At 51.9% G+C, this 20,235-nt stretch overlaps 1 protein-coding gene across 1 annotated transcript in view; it reads left to right on the top strand.

Moving 5' to 3' along the window:
- The window catches only part of LMBR1 (limb development membrane protein 1), an 80,311-nt gene extending 61,315 nt beyond the window's left edge, over nucleotides 1-18,996 (top strand). Inside the window, exons 11-17 of the mRNA XM_053926750.1 lie at nucleotides 1,841-1,917; nucleotides 2,558-2,635; nucleotides 5,963-6,036; nucleotides 6,271-6,361; nucleotides 7,626-7,692; nucleotides 14,721-14,882; nucleotides 16,933-18,996. Coding sequence (XP_053782725.1) covers nucleotides 1,841-1,917; nucleotides 2,558-2,635; nucleotides 5,963-6,036; nucleotides 6,271-6,361; nucleotides 7,626-7,692; nucleotides 14,721-14,882; nucleotides 16,933-17,018 — 635 coding nt within the window. The 3' untranslated portion in view covers nucleotides 17,019-18,996. The remainder of the gene's footprint in view (nucleotides 1-1,840; nucleotides 1,918-2,557; nucleotides 2,636-5,962; nucleotides 6,037-6,270; nucleotides 6,362-7,625; nucleotides 7,693-14,720; nucleotides 14,883-16,932) is intronic.
- The last annotated feature ends 1,239 nt before the right edge of the window (nucleotides 18,997-20,235 follow it).

The raw sequence follows: 20,235 nt of genomic DNA, 5'->3' as shown, positions 1-20,235 counted from the left end.
GAGGCCCCCGTTGCCACACACCGAAGTCAGCAGTCGGCAGTGCCGGGCTCAGGGCCTTTGCTCTGGGGTTTCAGTTTGGGTGACCCGGTGTGTGTTGCTGGTGTTCGCTTAGCCTCTGCTTGGAAAACACCTGTGAGTATTTTACGTCGTGCTGCTTTGCCGGCCACGAGTGCGCTCTTGGTTTTGTTAATCTGAAAACGTCATTCTTTTGCCGTTTCGTTCGTAGGGCACTGGTGCTGAGTTGGGAGTTCTCACTGGGTAGTGTTCACGTTGTGAAGATGTCCCAGCGTCCCAGTCTGCTTCACAGCCGCATTACTGCCCAGCGGAAGGGCTTTGAAGGTTTTCTTTGGTCTTTGTCTTTCTCCTAATCTGTCTTCCACTTCCCTGTCTTTGCTGGTGTAATCGTCTTCAAAACTATCAAACTGTTACTTTCAGTTACAGTAGTTTTTAGTTCTAGATGTTCCTTTTGATGATTTTTCTAGATTCAATTGTGACATTTGCCATCTCGTCATTTGTCTTATTGAGCCTGTAGATCAGTTATTTTAAGGCCACTTTCTGATGAGTCCAACCTCTGGGTCAACCAGAAGTCTGTTGCTATTGTTTTTCTTTCATCCTATCTCCTGCTGATGTTGGATTGAACGCTAGACATTTCTTAGCATAACTGCAGAAACATGGGTGATTTCCCCCGTTTTGAGAGGACTGACTTTGTTTTTGGTAGGCAGTCAGAGACGGGACAGATCTGTCTGGTCTGTCCGGGTCGGAGGTCGTCCACACTGGGCTTTAGTGTTCACCAGGGCTGGTCTGGCGCGGCGGTGGCCTTGCTCCTGGCACATAGCTTCTCCTGGGTCCTGAGAGCCGGCTGTTGTTGCCGGCTGTCATGCCATCTTCCTTGTGAGCCCTGAGCTCTGGTTTTCTCCTCTCAAGGACCAGGAGCCCGACAGGGCTGAGCTTGGCTGCTCTGCTTCTGAGATGCACCTTCCCGCGCCTCCTCTCAGCCCATTGCCAGAAGGCCTCGACGGGGACAGTGGCTGCCGCTCAGATTCTCATCCCCTTTTCTCTTCTCCCTGAGCCCCACCACTCAAGTTCTGGCCACTGTGGTCGCCCCAAATGCCAATCTTTGTGTCCTCGGCTCTGCCGAGTGTGCGGGAGGCTCCACTGTAGCGATGTGGGCTTCCTTTGTCCCCTGGTTTCCGCTAGCTCTCAGCCCTGCGGGCTGTGCGGTTACCTGCTGGCACCTGTCAGGGGGGTGCACGTTCATTTCCATTCACTCCACAGACCACTGGCCCCTCCGTTTTGATTGTCATGTGGGTCTCTGGTACCTTGTGCAGATTTATTAAAGAATTAGTTTGACCCACCTTCTCCAGCTGTTTGCAGTGTGAGGGTCGGTGTGACGGGGTGGACCTTGTAATTACAAGTGGAAGCTTGCCCTCAGCCTTCAGGAAACTGGAGTGTTTACCTTTGGGAGATGAGATTCGGGGGGATTTTTACTGCTGTTACTTTATTCATTCAAATCTGTATCAATATGTAAATCTGTGTCAAAACAAATATTTCTATATTTTCAGAGTAAGCTATTTATAAACAGTTGATTTCATTAAAGAACTAAAATTCAGGCATCACAGGGTTGAGCTGTTTAATGTAGCAATCTGATGTTAAAACTCTGACTTTTATAATTTGTAAAGGAAACTTAAGTTTTTTATGTTTTTTTTTTTTTTTTTTTTTTAAAAAGAACTTCTGTAAGACTAATACATACTGGTTAGAGCAGTAAGGAGTGAAAATTTGCACCCGGAGACAATGCTCGGCAATTACTGCGGTGTTGTTATGTCGTTTCTCCTTCTACTAGAGCGGCGGAAAAAGGCATCAGCCTGGGAGAGGAACTTGGTGTACCCGGCAGTCATGGTCCTGCTCCTCATCGAGACCGTAAGCGCAGACCGGCCTGGTGGCACAGAGCACACTGCTGTGGCGTTGCTTTACCGTTTGCGTAGGGCGGCTCCTCAGCTGAGCGGTTCCGGAAAGCCGGTTCTCTGCCAGTGAGATTAAAACGTGTGTGTGCCTTTGTTCGTAAACACTCGACAGAGCAAAAATAAAAATTCATGGTGATGGGGAAAGGTTCTTGAGCTTCTGTTTCTTCATGGAACCAGGAAGTCCCTTCTTCTGTCTCATCAAACACTAGGAAGAGGCAGGGCTGCAGAAGCCGCTTCGGGCCCTGTGAGGGGGTGCGAAAACCACGCTAGGAAGTCAGTTTCGGTGACGTTTCAACCCTTTTAAAAATCTGGGCAGTTTTGGGTTTCCAGTTGGTGAAATCAGCCAGTAAATGGGTCTACATTGTCAGCTTTCAGCCCAGGCTTCGCGACTGCAGTAATTCACAGGGTCTTTCAGAATTCACTCTGCAGTGTTCGTAGACAGTCCGGTCACTTCGGGCTCACAGGTGAGACTGTGGTCCTGACCGCCTTCTGTCTTTCCTGAAGGACGCAGCTGGGTGGCCACGTAGGTTTAATGTGTTTGTGTTGGCAAACTGGCTTTGAAATTGAGGGCTGATGACCGACTTTTTGTTTTGCAGTCCACTTCGGTTCTCCTGGTGGCTTGTAATATTCTTTGCCTGTTGGTCGATGAAACAGCCATGCCAAAGGGGACGAGGGTAAGGTACCGTGTTTCAGAATGCCTTTCTTTTGCAAAACACCCTGTACACCCTGTTGCAGATAAGTCACCTTCCCACCTGCGTGTTCTTCAAGTTGTGTGGGCTTCTTCATGCAGGAAGCCTTCCCAGACGGGGCTGGTAAACTAAGATTTGTTTCTAGCCTCTTACTTTGGATTGCCTGGACCGTTTCTCAAGAATCAGAGTTTCATTTACACTTTATATGAGAATTTATCTTTGTTTTGCTGAGATTCATTGCCTGGGATTTTGTGAAGTAATGACATGTGAGGAGTTTACTAAATGGATTCACTGGGTTTGCAAAAGATTTAAATGTGTGGTCTAAGAGAGCCCTGCTTCAAAAGAATCACACATTTTATGACAAAGTATTCAGTTACTGGAGGAGAGTCGGGTATATTTTTTATGAATTAACTTAGTTTCCTCTCTCGTTTAAAAGTGGATAATTTTATTAAATTCTGTCAATTAGCTGATTTGAATATATTCTCCATAAAGAAGGTAATTACAGCCCTGGCTGGTGTGGCTCAGGGGATTGAGTGGCAGCCTGTGCACCGAAAGGTCGATTCCCAGTCAGGGCACGGGCCTGGGTCGCGGGCCGGGTCCCCAGCTGGAGGAGTGAGAGAGGCAACCAGTTGATGTATCTCGCACATCGATGTTTCTCTCCTTCTCTTTCTCCCTCCCTTCCCCTCTCTCTAAAAATAAATTAAGATTTTTTTTTTGAAAAAAGAAGGTAATTACAGCTAAATATTCATATTTGGCATTGTTTTTCTAGATGTCTTTATAAACTTTTGGATACTTTATAAACTTTTGGATACTTAAAGTAGCATTCAAATTTTGACATTTTAGTCTATTTTCTAAGTTGGCCACTTCCCATTCCCCATAGGAATGACTTTGGAACTCTTTCAGACTTCCGACGCACTTCTCTCTCTGAACCAGAGGGTAAACCTGTTCTCTCAGAGAGAAAAGCCGTCGTCTGTCTTAACTCCTTCCCTCAGTCCACCATGCAGACACCCGTGCTTCCCAGAGCTAATTCTTTTAGCCGCGGTCTCGCTTTAGACCCCGCACACCTTCCCAGGACCCTGTACTGCCGGCTCCCGCCATTGTCTCTGCACCCGTGTGGGCCCGCCCTCGGGCTCCGGTGCCCCATCCCACTAACAGACCTCAGCAAGGAGCAGCCTCCCCATCCACAGCCTGGCCTTTGTCTTTGGTTTAGACCCGGTCCCACCGATAGAGCTGGAAGTCACCTGCGGTGTGGGCTTCTGTCCTCTTTTTAACCCATTCCTGAATACCGCACTCCAGGTGCGTCCTATGTCCCATCGCACGTTTTTGTGCCCTCCTCGCAGTGCCCAGTGGGGAGGGACGCATACCTGGTAGGCCCCTTGTGTGACTGTGTAAATAAATCAGGTCACCCTTCTCTCGACACGGATTGTTTCCAGTTGTTGGGGAGGGAAATTTCTTCTTCTACCTTCCTAGGCTCTCTGGCTGGTCTCAGAACTGGACTGATGTGACGCAGACAGGCAGGAGAGGACCACGTTTAGTTACACACGCACATGGGGGGCCCCGCAGAAATGAGACCTCAGGAAATGGTCAAAGCCTGTACGTGTGAACTGTGGCCAAAGCCGTCTGTGCACCGTTTTTTGACAAAGAAACAATTGCCCGTGAAGATTGCACGAGACAAAGGGTTTGTGTTTTGGTTAATGACTTCATGAAGAAGTGACGGAGTTTGTTCCACGACCTGTGCCCCGAACTTCCTGTCTCTGGCCATGAGAGCGCCTTTGCCTTCTGGCTAGGGCCCTGGGTCCTTGGGCATAGGGGTCCCGGCTAGGGCACTGGGTCCTTGGGTGTAGGGGTCCCGGCTAGGGCGCTGGGTCCTTGGGCGTAGGGGTCCCGGCTAGGGCGCTGGGTCCTTGGGTGCAGGGGTCCTGGCTAGGGCGCTGGGTCCTTGGGCGTAGGGGTCCCGGCTAGGGCGCTGGGTCCTTGGGCGTAGGGGTCCCGGCTAGGGCGCAGGGGTCCCGGCTAGGGCGCTGGGTCCTTGGGTGCAGGGGTCCCGGCTAGGGTGCTGGGTCCTTGGGCATAGGGAAACGAGGGAAGGGCAGAGGGTTCACAGTCAGTGTGCTTTCTACTGATGTTGTCACTGTTCAGTTCTTCTTCAGAAGATTGACAAACTTTGAGAAATTCTTTGTCCTTAATTATATATGAAATGTCCATGGATGTACTTACTTCTTTATACCTAAATTAAAATGTATACAAAACCATATATATATAGAAGGTTTTACTTATTATTTAGAGAGAGGAAAGAGGGTGAGAAAGAGAGGGAGAGACATTGATGTGTGAGAGATGTATCAATTGGTTGCCTCTCACACCCCCTCAACTGGGCACCTGGCCTGCAACCCAGGCATCTGCCTTGACTGGGAATTGAACCGGTGACCTTTTGATTCACAGGCCAGCACTCAGTCCACTGAGCCACACCAGCCAGGGCAAAATACTTATTATATTATTTATTGGTTTATTGATTTTTTCATAGTGTGACTATACATTCTAAACTATCCTGGTATGTCTGTTAGATCTAATAGAAGCTGATAATAAAATAAGTCATTTATATTCATGTAGTTCCTTTAATTAGTAAGCTGTGAAAATATTTTTCCCGCTTCAGGAAGAAAGAATTTTTTTGCCTGTTTGGTCTCATTGACATATACTACTTTTCTCTTTGTTGTTTTTTTTAAGTCCTAGATAAAGATAGGTTTTGAGAATAGGTGTAATGTTTAGGAAAAAATTTATAGCATTACATTAAAAAAGTCCAGGTTCACTAAGTTGTTATATTTTTTAAAACTATGAATTTCCAAGGAAGGCTGGGGGGCAAGGAAGCTCCAGAGGCACAGACAAGGCTGTGTACACTCACTTTCTCCCTGTGCTGAGCTTGCTTTGTACACACTCTAAGTGTGTGATTCTTATGTGCTGCCTCAGGGTAGAGGTAATTATATATCTTATTCGTATTGTACTATTATGTTTTTAAAAGATTTCTTTCAAGACTATTCAGGATTTCACACTATACATAATCACATTATTGTGATAAGTAACTTAAATTTGAGATAAATCAGAAATGGTTTGAGCTTGTTAAAATTGTTAACATGTGGTTGAATTAATTAATGAACTTGGTCTGATGTCTCTCTTTATTGTCCTTTAAAGTCTAGATGTTATTCCTAGGGTGTTAAACATCCCTAATTTCAACTGTCCTATATTTATGAAACAACAATTTTAGAGAAACCAAATATAATAGTGTCACTGAATTCTGAAAGTGTTTCTTTTTCCCCCCAGGGGCCTGGGATAGGAAATGCCTCTCTCTCTGCTTTTGGTTTTGTGGGAGCCGCACTTGAAATCATTTTGATTTTGTATCCTTTCTTTAACGGAACATTCTGTCTGTTAACAAGTTTTCTGTCTAGTTTTCTGGGACAGTGGCAATTCACTAAGACACTTGCCTGGAAGAAAAAACAAGCCATTCTTCCTCAGGCACTCCAAGTGGCCTCGGGTTTTGTTTTGAGTTTCCTTTGGGCCTGCAGACTTCTGGAGACCACTGAGAACTAACACAACTGGCATTCTTGGGAGGTTTTCCTTGATTCTCACAGCTATCTCATGGTGTCTTCTGTCGTCGGTTTCTATAGCCTCCGATTTTTTGGAGACTTTCTCCCCAAAAAGGATGACACAACCATGACAAAGGTAAGGTCAAGTTTCAGGTGGCGGCGCCTCCCCTTTGCCTTGCAGACCAAAGTGCTTTATTTAGTAATCGCCCCGAACAGTTCATTTGCTGTGATAGGTGTTTGTTTGTAAGTTGCGTGAACGCAAACTGGAAGATTTTCAAGGCGCTGACCGAGTGGGAAAGGCTGTGCTCTGTTTAATTTGGACGGCGTCCATTCACTTGGAAAGGCGCGGGACGCAGAGCTGGTTAGCTGGCTGCAGAGGGCTCCTGAAAGGACCCTTTTTCCTCCAAAGAAAACCTTCTGCTAATGAGCCACTCGGGCAGCGCTGACTGTGCTTCGTGGGGCTTGTTTGAGGTTTGAAGAGCCTCGTCGCTACAAGTAGTAGAGACCAAGTATTTCAGATTTGAATAATTAAAGCAAGACGGAAGAGCCCTATTCAGAAACGTTTTGCAGTCTGAGGCTGATTTGACTTCCTACAATGCATCCTTGGCTTCGGAATAGCCCGGGCTGTTACACAGTGACCGCGGCTTTGGAAAGCGTTCCCACAGGCTGACAAGGAAGAGTAACTAAGGGGAGCTGTTGGCTTCTTTTATTTGAGCAGATATTCCATATTGTTGCCCTGTTTTAAGAGACACCGTAGTTTCTCTTTATTCATTGGTCTATGTATCTGTTTATCGATATATCTAAAGTACTATGAGTTCTTGAGATCCTTAGCATCTAGTTTAAGTAATCACAATTATTAATTAGTATTTTCAGCTATTTCTTGTGAAAGAATAAGCATAGTTCACACTGAAAATGAGTTACTAGACTTAATGTATTTTGAACTTACAGCTTTTTGGTATTAAAGTTTGGTATTAAAGGTTTTATAATAGTTAAACATTTAGGAGTAGATCTCACATGTACCTTGAGCAGTGGTTGGCTTTAGAAATAGAGTCGGAAATATTAAATGTATTAATTCTTCTTTGCTCTATCAATAGGCAGGTCCTTTTGAAACTGGCAGCCCCAATCAGTAATTAAAATGCTTTGTCCGAGGTGTGAAGGGACGTAAGCGATCTATAAACTTGTGCCTGTGCCCGGCTCTGCAGACGTTCTTGAGAACTTACAGACAGAACGTTAAATGTTCGTAGACAGTCTCCCCTCATTTTAAACTCTGCAGTGAGTAGTGCAAACAAGAAGTTAGCGAGTGCAGTGGGTCACTGGCATGCGCAGCACCTTCCCAGAAGGTGCCGGGTTTCGTTTGTCACCCTTTTGCTGACCTACCCGACTCTCCATGCCTCGTCCAGATCATCGGGAACTGCGTGTCCCTCTTGGTCCTGAGCTCCGCGCTGCCTGTGATGTCGAGGACACTGGGTGAGTTTTCGGGGCACCTTCGTCCGAGGGCCGTGTTTCCGCTGAGCTTCCTCCTTCACTCGGTGTCTGAAGGGTTGCGGTCCCTCCCACGTGGCTTTGCACCTTTCCTTCTGCGCCTCGTTGTGTGTGGGGCCACACCACAAGGCACTTGTATCACGTGAAGTCCATTTATTTTTTAAATATTTAAAAATATGTCTTCTCTAAACAATGGACTTTTTGTTTACTGACTAGTTAAGCTTTTGAGTCTCTAGTGAGGAAACATTTTTTTTGGTTATGTTTTTATTTATTTATTTATTTCATTATTTTTATTGTTGTTCAATCACGGTTGTCTGCATTTGCCCCCCACCACTCCCCCCACCCCAGCTGTTTTTTTTTTTTTAAAGTGTTTAATGTTTAGAAAATATTAAACTAATTTTTTTTATATGAAATCTTTTAAAAACTTATAATTTAGTATGTGGTGTAGGAAACTGAAAATCTGTCCGAGTTATCTTAAGCTGCTTTGTGTCTGTGAAGCAGATGGGAAAACTGGGGGACCCCAGAGAGCGCACGCTGATGGAAGGGGCCGCCTCCGGTTCTCTGGGATTTCACACGCCTGCCCTCCTGAAGTTTTCTTAGTGTTTCAGTGGACAGGATTGTGATCTTGTTTAAAAGTAAAGCATTTTCCTTTGTTACAGGAGTAGCTGGAAGTCTTCATGTGGCCTTTTTATCGCCTGTGCAGACTCTGTCCACGCAGCTCTCGGCTGAACATAGCTGCACACAGAGTCCACGGGAGCTCTGTTTGGCTTCCGACTCAGGGCTCCACCTGAGGGTGCTCATGATGGCCAGGAAACCCCGTCGTCCGGCCCTAGCAGTGGCTGGCTTTGACTTAGCCCTTGGGTTGCATCACTGTTCACGCAGGCCCGGGGCCAGAGGGCGCAGGCTTCCGAGTTCCCGTCCCCTGTGCGTTCGGATGGGGAGGCCGCGTTCTCACGGAGAGCGAGGGCTCCATGTGAATGTGGAGGGGCCGCCCTCTGCACACTGGTACAGGGCTTGTTTATTTATTTGTCTGTGTGGGCTTCGTAGGGCTGGTTACTGTTTCCCCATCTGCTTATCGCGCCCAAAGCGCGCAGTTCTGGAACGTGTGCAGCCCGTCGCCCTGTGTGGGACGGCGGTCCAGCAAGTAATTTCTGTGATGTTACAGCCACTTCGCACTTTGCCACTCGTGAAACTCACCGTGCTCTGAAGTTTGAAGTTCTTAATAGCCACGTACACTGATTTTACGGAAGAAAATTACATGCTGAGTATAGTTTCAATACAAAGAAAACAAATTAATGGTAAAAATGGCTTTTGAAGATCAACACTTTAAATTCCTGAGTAGTTTGCCATAGAGATAAATAAAAGGAAGAAACAGAAAGATGGAACAATTAAAACGCAGCTCACAAATGCCCGGCCCCAGCTGTCCAAACAGGATTAGCCGAGTGCGGGAGGGGACGGCGGTCACGTGTGCTGTGCGCCGCCCGGCACGCACGCTCGGCCTGCTCTGCCGGTGGCGCTGAATAGATGAAAAGGAATAAATGCGCTGAACAGATTCATGGAGGCTTTTCAGAGTGCTACAAAAGCAAATTTCTAGACTAAAAGGGAAAGCTTTATTTCAGCATGATGGGAAATGCAAACTTGAGAGTTACTTTGTAATTCCTCTATTAACTCTTTAGAAGTGAGTCTTTGATTTTAAGAAGATAAAATATAGAGAATTGTCACGAATATTATCCCACTGTATAACGGGATTTTGATTTACTAGCTGAAAAACTTATCAGACGAGAATAGAGGATGTGTTTAACCACTGAATGCAGGGCCCTAGTGGTTTCCTGTCCTCGCTCAGTCCCCTGCCTCCCACCAGGCCAGCCTGGCCCTCGGGGCGCACCCAGCCCTTCTTGTCACCCGGGAACCTCGTAGCTGGGAAAACCATCGCTTCCCTATAGCCGTGCGGCTTTTCTCTTACTTTAATAGTGTTTTAGGGATGACCACAACTTTAATTATCGGTTGAAAATATATTGAATCCTGCATACAAAGTTGATTTGGTGGTGTATGATTTTTAAGAAAAACGTGCCCACTCCTATTGCTGCTGTCCCGTAGGCATGAACCGCAGCTTCAGGCTTACACGCCTGGTGTGATGACCCATTTATCAAAGACTGCCTTCGGAGTAGCTTCCTATATTGGAAAATGGTGCTAATTGCAAAATTAGTACTAATTGTACTAATTGAAAAATTACCACTAAGTAGATTTTATAAGCATACCACTCACCACAAAGGTGTGTGAGAATAATTTTGACCATGTAGTTTTAGTCAAATGTAGTTAACATAGGTGATAGTTTTGTTATTTATAGGAAAGACGAAAAACATTGTTTGCTGCTGTTCAGACTTCAGGAACCCAACCTCTGGGGGATTTGATGTCCGTGTTTTTGGTAAACAGCAGACCCTTAAGGTGCTGAGAGGAGACGCTGACAGGTGCAGCCAGACGCGGCCAGGCCCTGGTAGTGACCTGCACACAGACTTTTCCTGTGATGAAACACCAGGAGGTAGCAGGGGCTTCCGTAGGAACAGATTCTGTCTGGTGGCTGCTACGTTCTTTATCGTGCTTCATCAAGAAACAGCAGAGAGGTCGACGTATTTCTGCATTCTTTATGTGAAATCTCCCTTACCCAGAACGTTTTTCCCAGCGGTGACCGACAGGCCTTGCAGTGTTTTCCTAATTTCTATTCTAAGTTTATTTTTATAGTTCTTTTTCCATCCTTAGGTTCTTTCTGTGACTGGCCAGTCATACTGGGCACAAATGCTGATTTAAAAAAATGTGCTTGTGACCTGAACACAAAAGCACTCACCCTTTGAGTCGGCTTGAACTTCTCGGTGTCGGGTCCACATGTGTCTCATCAGGGTTCCTCTAGTCCATCGTCCTGCAGGAGATAAAGTGGATTATTCTCCTTTGTTCTCCAGTGAGGGGATCCTATGTAATTTCCACCCTTTTTGGAGGGGCTTTCGTTTGGGGTGTGGTGAACACACGGCTCATCCTCACCCTGGGCCCGCCCCTCCAGTTCTCATTGTGGGGCTCGGAAATGGCAAAGGTGCGGCAGAAGTACCGGTCATAACATGCACCCCTGATATGACATCGGTGTAGAAATACCGAGAATTCCAAACCTCACACTGAGTTTCTCACCAAACAAACGGTGCCCGATTCGGTACGTCAGGTACTGAGTGGGAAGTAGCTGGGGAGTGGCACTGCTGGACTGTGGCTTGGTTAGCGGTGTTGTTCTCACGTCCGAGCACTCCCCACGTGTGGCTGGTCACGTGTTCGGCCAGAGGAAGCACCCTGAGTGTCCTGGAGATCAGAGAGGGACCGCTGCCCGCCTGCGCGCCCGCCCTCCCGGCACCCGCTCGCTCGGCGCGTTCGGACGCTGCCCTGGTTCCAGGCCTCACCGTCTCGCCCGAGGAAATGTCACGGCCACACTCACCCAAACCACGCGGCCGTCTGTGGACACACAGCCGAGCACCTTCCCGGACAGTTTGTCGTAGACATTTCCACATGCAAATGACTTCAGTTAGGGTCACTGAGCTGGGAGCAGCCTTGAAGACGCAGCTTTCAAATGTCGACAATTAAAGCGCCGTAACTAAAACGCGATTGTAAACTGCAGTCAGGGACTAGTTTGCGCTGAGGCGAGAGCCCCGGCCGGCTGAGGACACCACCAGGTTGTGCGCACGCTGTCCCCAGAGACTGAGCAGCACAGCAGTGACATGCCCACTGGGCCTGTCGGAGGGGAAGGCGCTGTGGCTCTGTCGGCACGGCCTGTGCCAGCCCTCGTGCGTGCGTGTGTGTGTGTGTGTGTGTGTGTGTGAGACTTGCATGTGGGCCGTAGCGCTGGCTCTCTTCTGTACACACTTGAGGAGGAGCTGTGTTCTGGCCCCTGCTGTAGAGAGTGCTCTGCAGGCGGCGGTCAGGGTGTTTGGCAGTGTCGGCACGACCCGGTCCTCACCTGGGTCCCGGCCACTAGCTGAGTCACTTATCGACGGGGGGTTTGGAGCTCCTGTAGCTGTGGGTTTGCTCGTCTCTCCCTGTAGTTGTTGGGTTTTGCTTCCTGTACTTGGAAGCTCTAGCATTAGATACACAAGTATGTAGGATCATTATGCGCTCTTGACAAAGCGACCCTTTTCTAATTACGACGGTGGCGGTGGCGCTCTTTACCCCAGTGGTACTCTCCGCTCTGAAGTCCACTTCCCGTGGAATTCCAGTAGCCGTTCCAGCCTCTTGTTGATCAGGGTTCGCAGAGTCCACGTTTGCCACTCTTACGCATCCCCTGATGCGTCCACGTTTCCATGGTTGGGGTTTCTGTCAGTGGTGTATAGTTGGGCCTTGCTCTTGTTTAATCTTTGTCTTTGAATTTGGGTGTTTAGACTGTTTACATTGAACGAGTTTGTTGACATGATTGCTTTTGAATCTACCACAATACTGTTCATTTTCTGTTTGACTCGCTGCTTCTTCTTTGTTCTCTCTTTTCCCTTCTCCTGCATCCTTCCGGATGCATTGCATTTTAAGAAATGACCCCACCTTGTCTATTTTGTTGGCCTACTTGCCGTAACTCTTGGTTGTGTTATTTGAAGACTTGTTTCAGGGCCTATCGTGCGCGTTTTAAACCTACCACAGCGTCCCTCCCAGTGACAGAGTTGCCGGTAGCCCGAGAGCCTCACAGCAATGCCTGGCCGGCCCTTGGTGACAGGGGAGCCAGGCCCCAAATGGCTGCACGGTCAAAAGTGCACCCAGAACTTTCGACCCCCAGGAGTGAGCTGTGGTGGTGTTTTAATGCACAGGCGCGTTTTACAATTGAATCGTTGCCATGGCAGAAGCCTCTCCAGTCAGCAGAGCAACTGTCCCTGGCGCCTTGCTGCCCGGGCCCCCGGCAGGTTTTCGGGGTTGGAGAGCTGTGTGTGTTGTCCGGGCAGCATCCCACTCGGTCAGTGCTGCCTAGGCGGTGTGAGCATTCAGCCAAAGCCCTGTCTCAGTCTAAGGTTTCGCCTCGTGCCTCAGTGTGTGGCAGGGGCGGGCTCCTCGGTTCCTGTCTGTGGGGCGACCTGAGTGTCCAGGGGACGGAAGGGCGTGGGCGAGGCCTCGCCCTTTGCCTGACAGTTCCACTCAGGTCTCGGCCCTGGCCCTCCAGATACCGAGGTGAGCCCGTGGAGGAGTTCTAGGAGAGCCGTGCCCGTGGCTCAGAGCGTGCGCTCCCACTGTCTGTGGGCGCCCTCGCCCCGCCTCCCTGCCCGCACCCGCGGTTTCCAGTGCGGAGTGTGTGCCCCGTGAGCTCACAGAGGAGGGCCCTGGCCGTGTGAAGAGACTGTTGGAACTTGCATTCATCTCTGTCATTGCAAAGCTCATCACAAGTCTTCGTCTCGTCTGTGTACGACCTGTGTGTCAGTGACCAGTCCATACGGAGTTTGTGAGTGATCACCCACCTGCGTGCTGTACGTCTACACTCGCATCCTGGGCTTGCTCACGGTGGTGCACGGCACAGGAAGTTGTAGACTAGATCAGACCCTTTTGCAGAGTCTGTCTGGGCAGGGAGTTCTGTGATCTCCTGGTTCCAGTGTATAGGCGTCAGGTACGGTTCCGTGTGTGCGCCTTAGCGTGTGCCCCTCAGGAAAGGGCCCGTGGCTCCCGCCAGGTTTGCGAGGCAGCTTCGGCCTCAGTGGTCCAATAAACTGCTTACTGGGATCTCTGGGCTGAAACCACTGCGGTGTGTTTGGAAGGACTACGTTCTCTGTATTTTATCTAAGAAGTGACCCCTGCAATTTGATGTGTATTCCTCATAATAAGCAGCGTCTCTAAGCTCTGAGAAGCCGCAGCCAGTGCTGGGACCCTGTGGTATGGGGACTACGCGTCCTCCGCCGTGGTCTGGTCCCTTGACCTCCCATGGGGGGACCTTGTTGTGTGTTTCCATGACTCTTCTGTCCCCTTGAAGTGCTGTGGCAGCTTAGTGCCCCTCAAAGGCAGAGGCACTGGCCCTGGGTGGATGTGACCACAGGAAGCTCCTTGGCGAAGCTATCGGGATTGTGACACCGTGTAGACGGGCGGGGCTCTCTGCGGTCTCTGGGAGCCTGTCCTGCAGCAGGCGGGGGTGGGGGGATGGCTAAGTTCAAAAGTCGGCTGGTAGGGTGAAGTTGAGTTTAGTCAAAGTGATTCTTAATCCTCAGGCCACCCATAAAGCAAAGGTGCGTGGTTCCGTTTTACTGCGCTCTGTGGTCGCAACTCTCTGTCACCCCATGTGGCTCTTTGCTGCCTGCCTTCAAGCGCGTCAGCAGCATGCCAGTGGTTGGAAAACTCCTGCCGGTCCCGTTCTTCCAGCAGTGTGGGTCCCGGGCCCCACTCAGTGAAGAGGGCGGCCGTTTAAATTCTCTTTTTCAATAAGAGGACTTGTTTTTTTAAGTAGCCGAAATGCAGCATGAGGCAGCCACACTGCATTTCCAGCTTCGCCATGTACTTGACAAGCCTGGGGCATCCAGTTCAGATGAGTGATGTTTTTCTGAAAAGGACTCGCCTGCAGCTGATTCGCTGATGTAATAAGTGTGCAGCGGTGTGAGGCGTCACTCTGGGTACCGGGGTCATAGGCGTGCAAAGGCCGGGTCCCTGTTTGTCCTCCCAGAGCTCGCGCCCGGTGGGGAGAGGAGGCAGCAGAGAAGACCCAAAGGAGGAAACCGTGTCAGGTTGCGTGTGCGGCGCAGAAGCAGAATTTGGATAGAGGGCCATGGAGGCCCAGCTGTCTTTGGTGGGGGACGGGTGCCCCCTTGGGGTGGGGGGGGGGACGTTGAGCAGGGACCTGAAGGGGGAGGGGATGTGCAGTGGCAGTTTGTCCCTCCCCCACCCAGAGTGGTTCCTGCCTCTGTTGACGGGCGGGGAGGCGAGGAGGATTGGCTGCCGGAGGAGTCGGGTCTGGTCTGCGCTGTGCGCTGTGGCATCTGCGCGCACGTCGTGCCTGGTGTTACTGGGGGCTGTCTGTCTGTTTTCCACAGGAATCACCAGGTTCGACTTGCTGGGAGACTTCGGCAGGTTTAACTGGCTGGGGAATTTCTACATCGTCCTGTCCTACAACCTGCTTTTCGCCATTGTGACGACGCTGTGTCTGGTGAGGAAGTTCACCTCGGCCGTGCGGGAAGAGCTCCTCAAGGCCCTAGGTAACCCTCGGCACCAGGTGTCCCTCTCCTCCTGCTCCTCAACATGTGTGACCCCGGGGTGTCCATCTTCCCCACTGTGTGGCCTCGGCCCCGTGTGAAATCCCCGCTCTCAGCCTGCCCCATGGGCTGCAGCCTGGTCCAGGGCCCCGGGAGGGTCAGGAGGCATCGACTCGGTGGTGCTGTGCGCTGAGCTTGCCTCGGGCTGGTTGTCTGGTACTGACGCCATGTACTGGGTCACAGCTAAGGGCGTTTTGAGGCTTGGGTATCACTGGGCCCTGCTGATCCAGCACCTCTTCAGTAAGCTGAATGATGACTCGGATGAAGGACTGGCACTCCCGGCGCTCAAGGAGAGGAGGTGTTCGTGGTCCTGTGTCCCGTGGGTCACACGCTCTGGGACAGTAGTCAGACTGCTTCGGATTGGCTTGGGCGCAAGGGGAGCAGGGGGCCCAGGGCTGTGTTCTCCATGCCGACTTCAGCTCTGGACTGATGGGTTCCAGCCCTTGCGTTCTTAGAGCCCGCGCTGCCCCCACCTTCTGGGATGGGCTGTGTCCTCTCCTGTCGGGGGGGCGGGCAGCCCGTGGCCATGGCAGAGAGCGTCAGCCTGTGTGTCTGAGTCACCCCGCTGCGGGCCCCCACCCCACCCTCTGCTGTGGACCTCAGCGCTTGCAGGGCTGCGTGGGGGCGGCCCTGCTGGGGTCCCATTTTCTGACAGCTAGACCCTCGCACACAGCAGTACAGCTCTGGCCCAGGGCATCCCGAGAGGGGGACCTTTGGGAAGGAAAACAGATTTTGGTCCCCTGCTCACATGCACTTCATGTCGTGTCCACCCCGTGAGGCGGTGGCCAGTGCCGTATGGTCCCGGACGACCGGTGAGCTCCACTCGGCAGAAGCTCCAGGAGCAGGTTGGGCCCCTGTGATGTCCACACGGTGACGTGGGGTCAGATGAGCCCCAGCGCAGGCCTGCGGGGCCACTTCTCACATCAGGCCCCCGCTCCGTTGACTGGTGTGCGGAGGCTGAGCCTGCCTCCCGGCCAGGCGCTGTCAGAGAGTGTCAGCCTGGGGGGGGCACTCCAGCTCTGCCAGGGGACAGGGTGCCGGGTCGGTGCCCATGGAAGACAGATGAGGCAGTCCCTCAGCCTGCCAGCCTGCGCGGCACCCAGGTTTCAGGAGGAACTGATTGCAATTCCCCCACTCCAGGAGGGGGTGCCGGGTCAGCCAGGGTGTCGATGGCCTCACTGGTGCTCTGCACACCCTCCTCTCCCTCCCCTCCCTCCCTTCATCCCACGGCTGGGCTGGGTGGTCGCTGTCACTCAGCGGGGTGCTGCCCCTGTGTGGGACTGGTTCCTCCTCTCCTACCCACTTCCCCCAGACGTGCAGGCGACAGAACCCTGGGACGAGGAGTGCCTCGCTTGCTGAACCTGCCTGAAGAGCCTGCAGCCAGGCGGGCAGTTCTCTGGGGTTGCAGGAGGAGAGCCTCACCCTGGAGCGAGCCCCTGCACACCGTGTCCCCGAGGCCTTTCCAAGGGCCTGCTGCTTGGCCCCGCCCATCTCTGTCCTATTCTGTTGGTGCGCTGCAGCCTCAGCAGCACAGACTCCCTGTCCTGTCCGCCCCGCCAGGGCGCAGGACTGTCCCGTGTTAGGTGCCTTACATAAGCGACCTCTGTGTGACACGGGGGTCACGCCGCCCCCCTCCCCGGGGGGGAGACACTGAGTCTCCGAGGCATCTCTGAGGGGTGAAGTGTCACCCATGGTCAGCGTATTGTTTTACATTTCTCTCCCTTCCCTTCGGGCAGCATGCCCCGCCGCCTGTCTGTTTCAGCCCGTGGTCCTGTATCGGTGTGTCTCCCATGCGTCTCCGTGTGCTTTCACATGGAAATGGACCACGCTTTCTGGGGCTGGGTGCCTGGGCAACATGGCTTGGCTGGGGCGAGGCTGGTGGAGGGTTACTGCTGAGGGCGGCCAGGAGGGCTGGTGTCCACCGTAGCATGTCACACCCTGTGCCCACCCTCCCCACGGCCCCACTCTCTCACTGTCTCCCGTCTGTCCGCAGGGCTCCGCAAGCTGCGCCTGCCTACCACCTCCAGGGGTGCAGAAACGGCCAAGCTGTCTGCAAACGGGCACCAGAAAGTCCTGTGAGGCCTGTGGTGCCACCTTGTAGCCCAGAGACCTGGCCTGGCCTCCTGACACACCTGTGACAGGCGCCTCGCAGGGGACGTGGCCACCTTCTCATCATCCACGGGAACTTGGTGGTCGAGGGTCCCCTTCCACTCCACGGCAGGCCCTGCGGTATCCTGCTACACGCCCACCTCTGCTCGCGTCTGATGACGGCCACCGTGTGAGACAGCCCGGGCGACACTCCACTCAGGCCTGCCCTCTGTTTTGTGCAGGACGCAGTGCACCAAGGCCCTGGTGCTGGGACAGAAGGCGCGACCCTGGGTCTGTGCGGTGGCCTGGGGGCCGGCAGCGGTCGCCCACGGTGCCCTCACGTCTGTCGAGCAGGACCGAAGCACAGCTCTGCCTCATGTTACAGAGGGCGCCGAGGGGGCTGTGAGGCGAGGGAACACGGGGTGCTGTCCACCAGCGAGCTCTGGGGGCCCTGCACCAGGGCCAGTCCCCAGGGAAGGTGCCTGCATGCCGTGCGGTCGGTCCCCCTCTCACAGCACACTTGCTGGTGTGGAAACCTGGTCCCTTGGATTCCGCCTGCCAGGCGATATGCACACTCAGTTTTTTAAGCCCTTTTTTCAAAAATCCCTTACGTCCTCATGCTCCTCTGCCCGTTATGAAACTCTGAACTTGCTGTGGTGGAAACCCCTTCTTTCGCCAGATGCGCTGGCCTTGGCCGCCGTTGCCAACGTACACCTCAGACCCGGGAACGAGGCCGTTCCGACACCGAGTGCACAGCGTCGGCACCCAGGATGTGCCAGCCACCCTGCCGTGAGCCCTGTGCTGGCGGTCTGCCCGCCGTGCAGCTGTGACTGATTCCAGAGCAGTCTCCTGACCCCGGGCACCGAGTGCAGTCGCCCTGCGCTGGTGTCCAGGGGTCGGGCTCTGCGGGTCGTGCGTGAGGAGCCCGAGAGCGGTTCCGAATCCGTGCGCGTGTTCACGTGCACGCTGTGTGTGGGGCGGGCCGTCTGCGCTTGGACCGCAGTAGAAGAACCTTTTCAAATGGTTGCATCTACAGCTTTTTGGGGGAGAAATGATGAAAGCCAGGCTGTGTACTATCGACATAAAAAACATCCACTTAGAGCCAAACTCCTAAGAGAAACTAATCTGTGTGCGCGCCCCACTGACTCCACCTGCCCTGTGTGTGTGCTTCTGCACTTCCTTCCGAGCCCGCTTTTTAAAAGAGCACTTCCCCAGCGTGTACCACACTCAGTAAGCCGCTCGCTCTTGCACTGGTGACTGTCAGCACGAGACCCCACACTGGGAAAATGAATAAAGGTGGGCTGCTTTCTCATTTCTCTGGTAGTTATGCCTAGTTCAGCATTAGTTGCAAACTTTGCTTTTTACTGAGACTTGCTTGCAGTCCATTCTTCAAGCGGACCAGGCCATAGAAGAGGAGGAGGAGGAGGAGACATCTTTCAATAAAGGGCTCTCGTGGAAGTCACGCTGGCCTCAGGGGAGCAGCGGAGGCACTCCTGCACACTTGTGAGACGCCTGAGCGTTTCTGAGTGAACGTTTGGCTTCTCCACGAACATTAGGCCCGTGTTCACGGGCGCCTCTGCTGAGGGCCTGGGCCCTTCCGCACCGGGAGGCAGCACTGCCATTTCCTCGTGCTCCCGGCACATCTGCCCCAGGGGGACTGCTGTGCGCCTGCCCTCCCACATGAGCGCAGCCAGTCCAGGCCCTGCTGACCTGGGCACGCCTGGCCATGTGGTCCCCATGCAGGGCGTCCAGGGTCGCGGCGGGTCAGCTGCAGGAACCTGCGATGGAGTACTGGTGAGGAGAGGTGCGCCAGCAGCCATGGGGCCGGGGAGGGAGCCACCACCTCGTTGCTGTCGGGGGAGCGTGTCTGCGGCAGTGACAAGCAGGGCACTGCAGCTGTCTCCAGGAGAACTAGCCAACCCCTCTCATTAATTGGTTCTGCATATTTAAATAAATTATTTTGGAATTATTTAATTTGCAGATGATGGCATTTGTGATGACTTTCCAAGGTATTAGGTTTAATGTTGATGTAGCTCTGTGTGCGTTCTCTGTAAGACAGACCTGCTCAGTGTACGTGCACCCGCTCACGTCGGCTCCTCAGTGGCCCCCGGGGGGATGTTGGCGGGCGAGAGGGGACCTCCCTGCGTTTCTGACTCCTGGGTGTGCCCCAGGTGCATGCACCCCTGGTCCCGGGGCACGCACGCTTGCCTGTGGCCTTTGGCACCCTGGGCTGCCCCAGCAAGGGCAGGTGGTTAGAAGCCCCTCGGGGCTTTCCGCCTTGCTTGCACCGTATTTAATGAATAAAGGCAGAATTCTTACAGTAGTTTTTTAAACAAATATTAGCGTACATACCGTACTGATTTTAAACTTTAAAAAGTCTGGTGTGATGCTACTTTAAAACTAGTGTTTGGGTGCACTGGTGACTGTGTTCACAGCACATTTTGTTTACAAATTGTTGGTCTTGTTTGTTTATGAGGTACTTTCAGAGTGAACTTTTAAGTCTTAGAAATTAAAGTTTTACAGAAATGAGTTCATCCCTTGGTTTATAAGCACTAAAATGTGTTTTCTAAAAAATCTCAAACACCACCATGTGTAAACTTTCAGGGTGCGTGTAAGTGGCCTCCCTCTCCGTTTTATGATTGAATGGAGGAAGAAGTGTTTTTCTCTGGTGGTCATGGAGTCACCAGTGGGTCCGATTCTTGCCCCCTGAAATACAGCGTCTGTGTCGCCTTCATTGTTTGTGTCACCTAGGTTTCTCTGCTGCTCCCGGCCTCTTCCACGGGAGGACCGAGCCCCCGGCACCGGTGAGTTCTGGGAACGGTGAAGGACGTTAGCTGCTGGCTGGGTCCTGGTCGCTTCCAATCTTTTTGACCAGAGGGGGGAGAGCATTTCCCATTGTGACTCAATGTGTACGCATACACCATTCTCCACATAGAACAAAAATGTAAGAAACAATACTTTTTTTTTTTTTACTATGTGTCATGTATGCTGGCTTTTTCTATGTGTTTCCTTACTTTTTAAAATGCTGGACACAAACCACTAAGAGGTCTCCTGACCTAATGCACGGTAAACTTCAGCTTGAAAAATACGGCTTTGGAGTCTGATAGAAGGAAGAATGACGAGACCTGTCCTTGGCTTTTGAAAATGGTCCATCAGGTAAACTTGGTTATTCCAAACGCCAGCAAAGCAAAAGTACCATATATGCAAA

The sequence above is a fragment of the Desmodus rotundus genome, chromosome 6, assembly GCF_022682495.2.
Source record: "Desmodus rotundus isolate HL8 chromosome 6, HLdesRot8A.1, whole genome shotgun sequence".
Taxonomy (NCBI): Eukaryota; Metazoa; Chordata; class Mammalia; order Chiroptera; family Phyllostomidae; genus Desmodus; species Desmodus rotundus.
The sequence above is the reverse complement of the archived record's forward strand: the minus strand, read 5'-3'. Positions and strand labels throughout refer to the sequence as shown.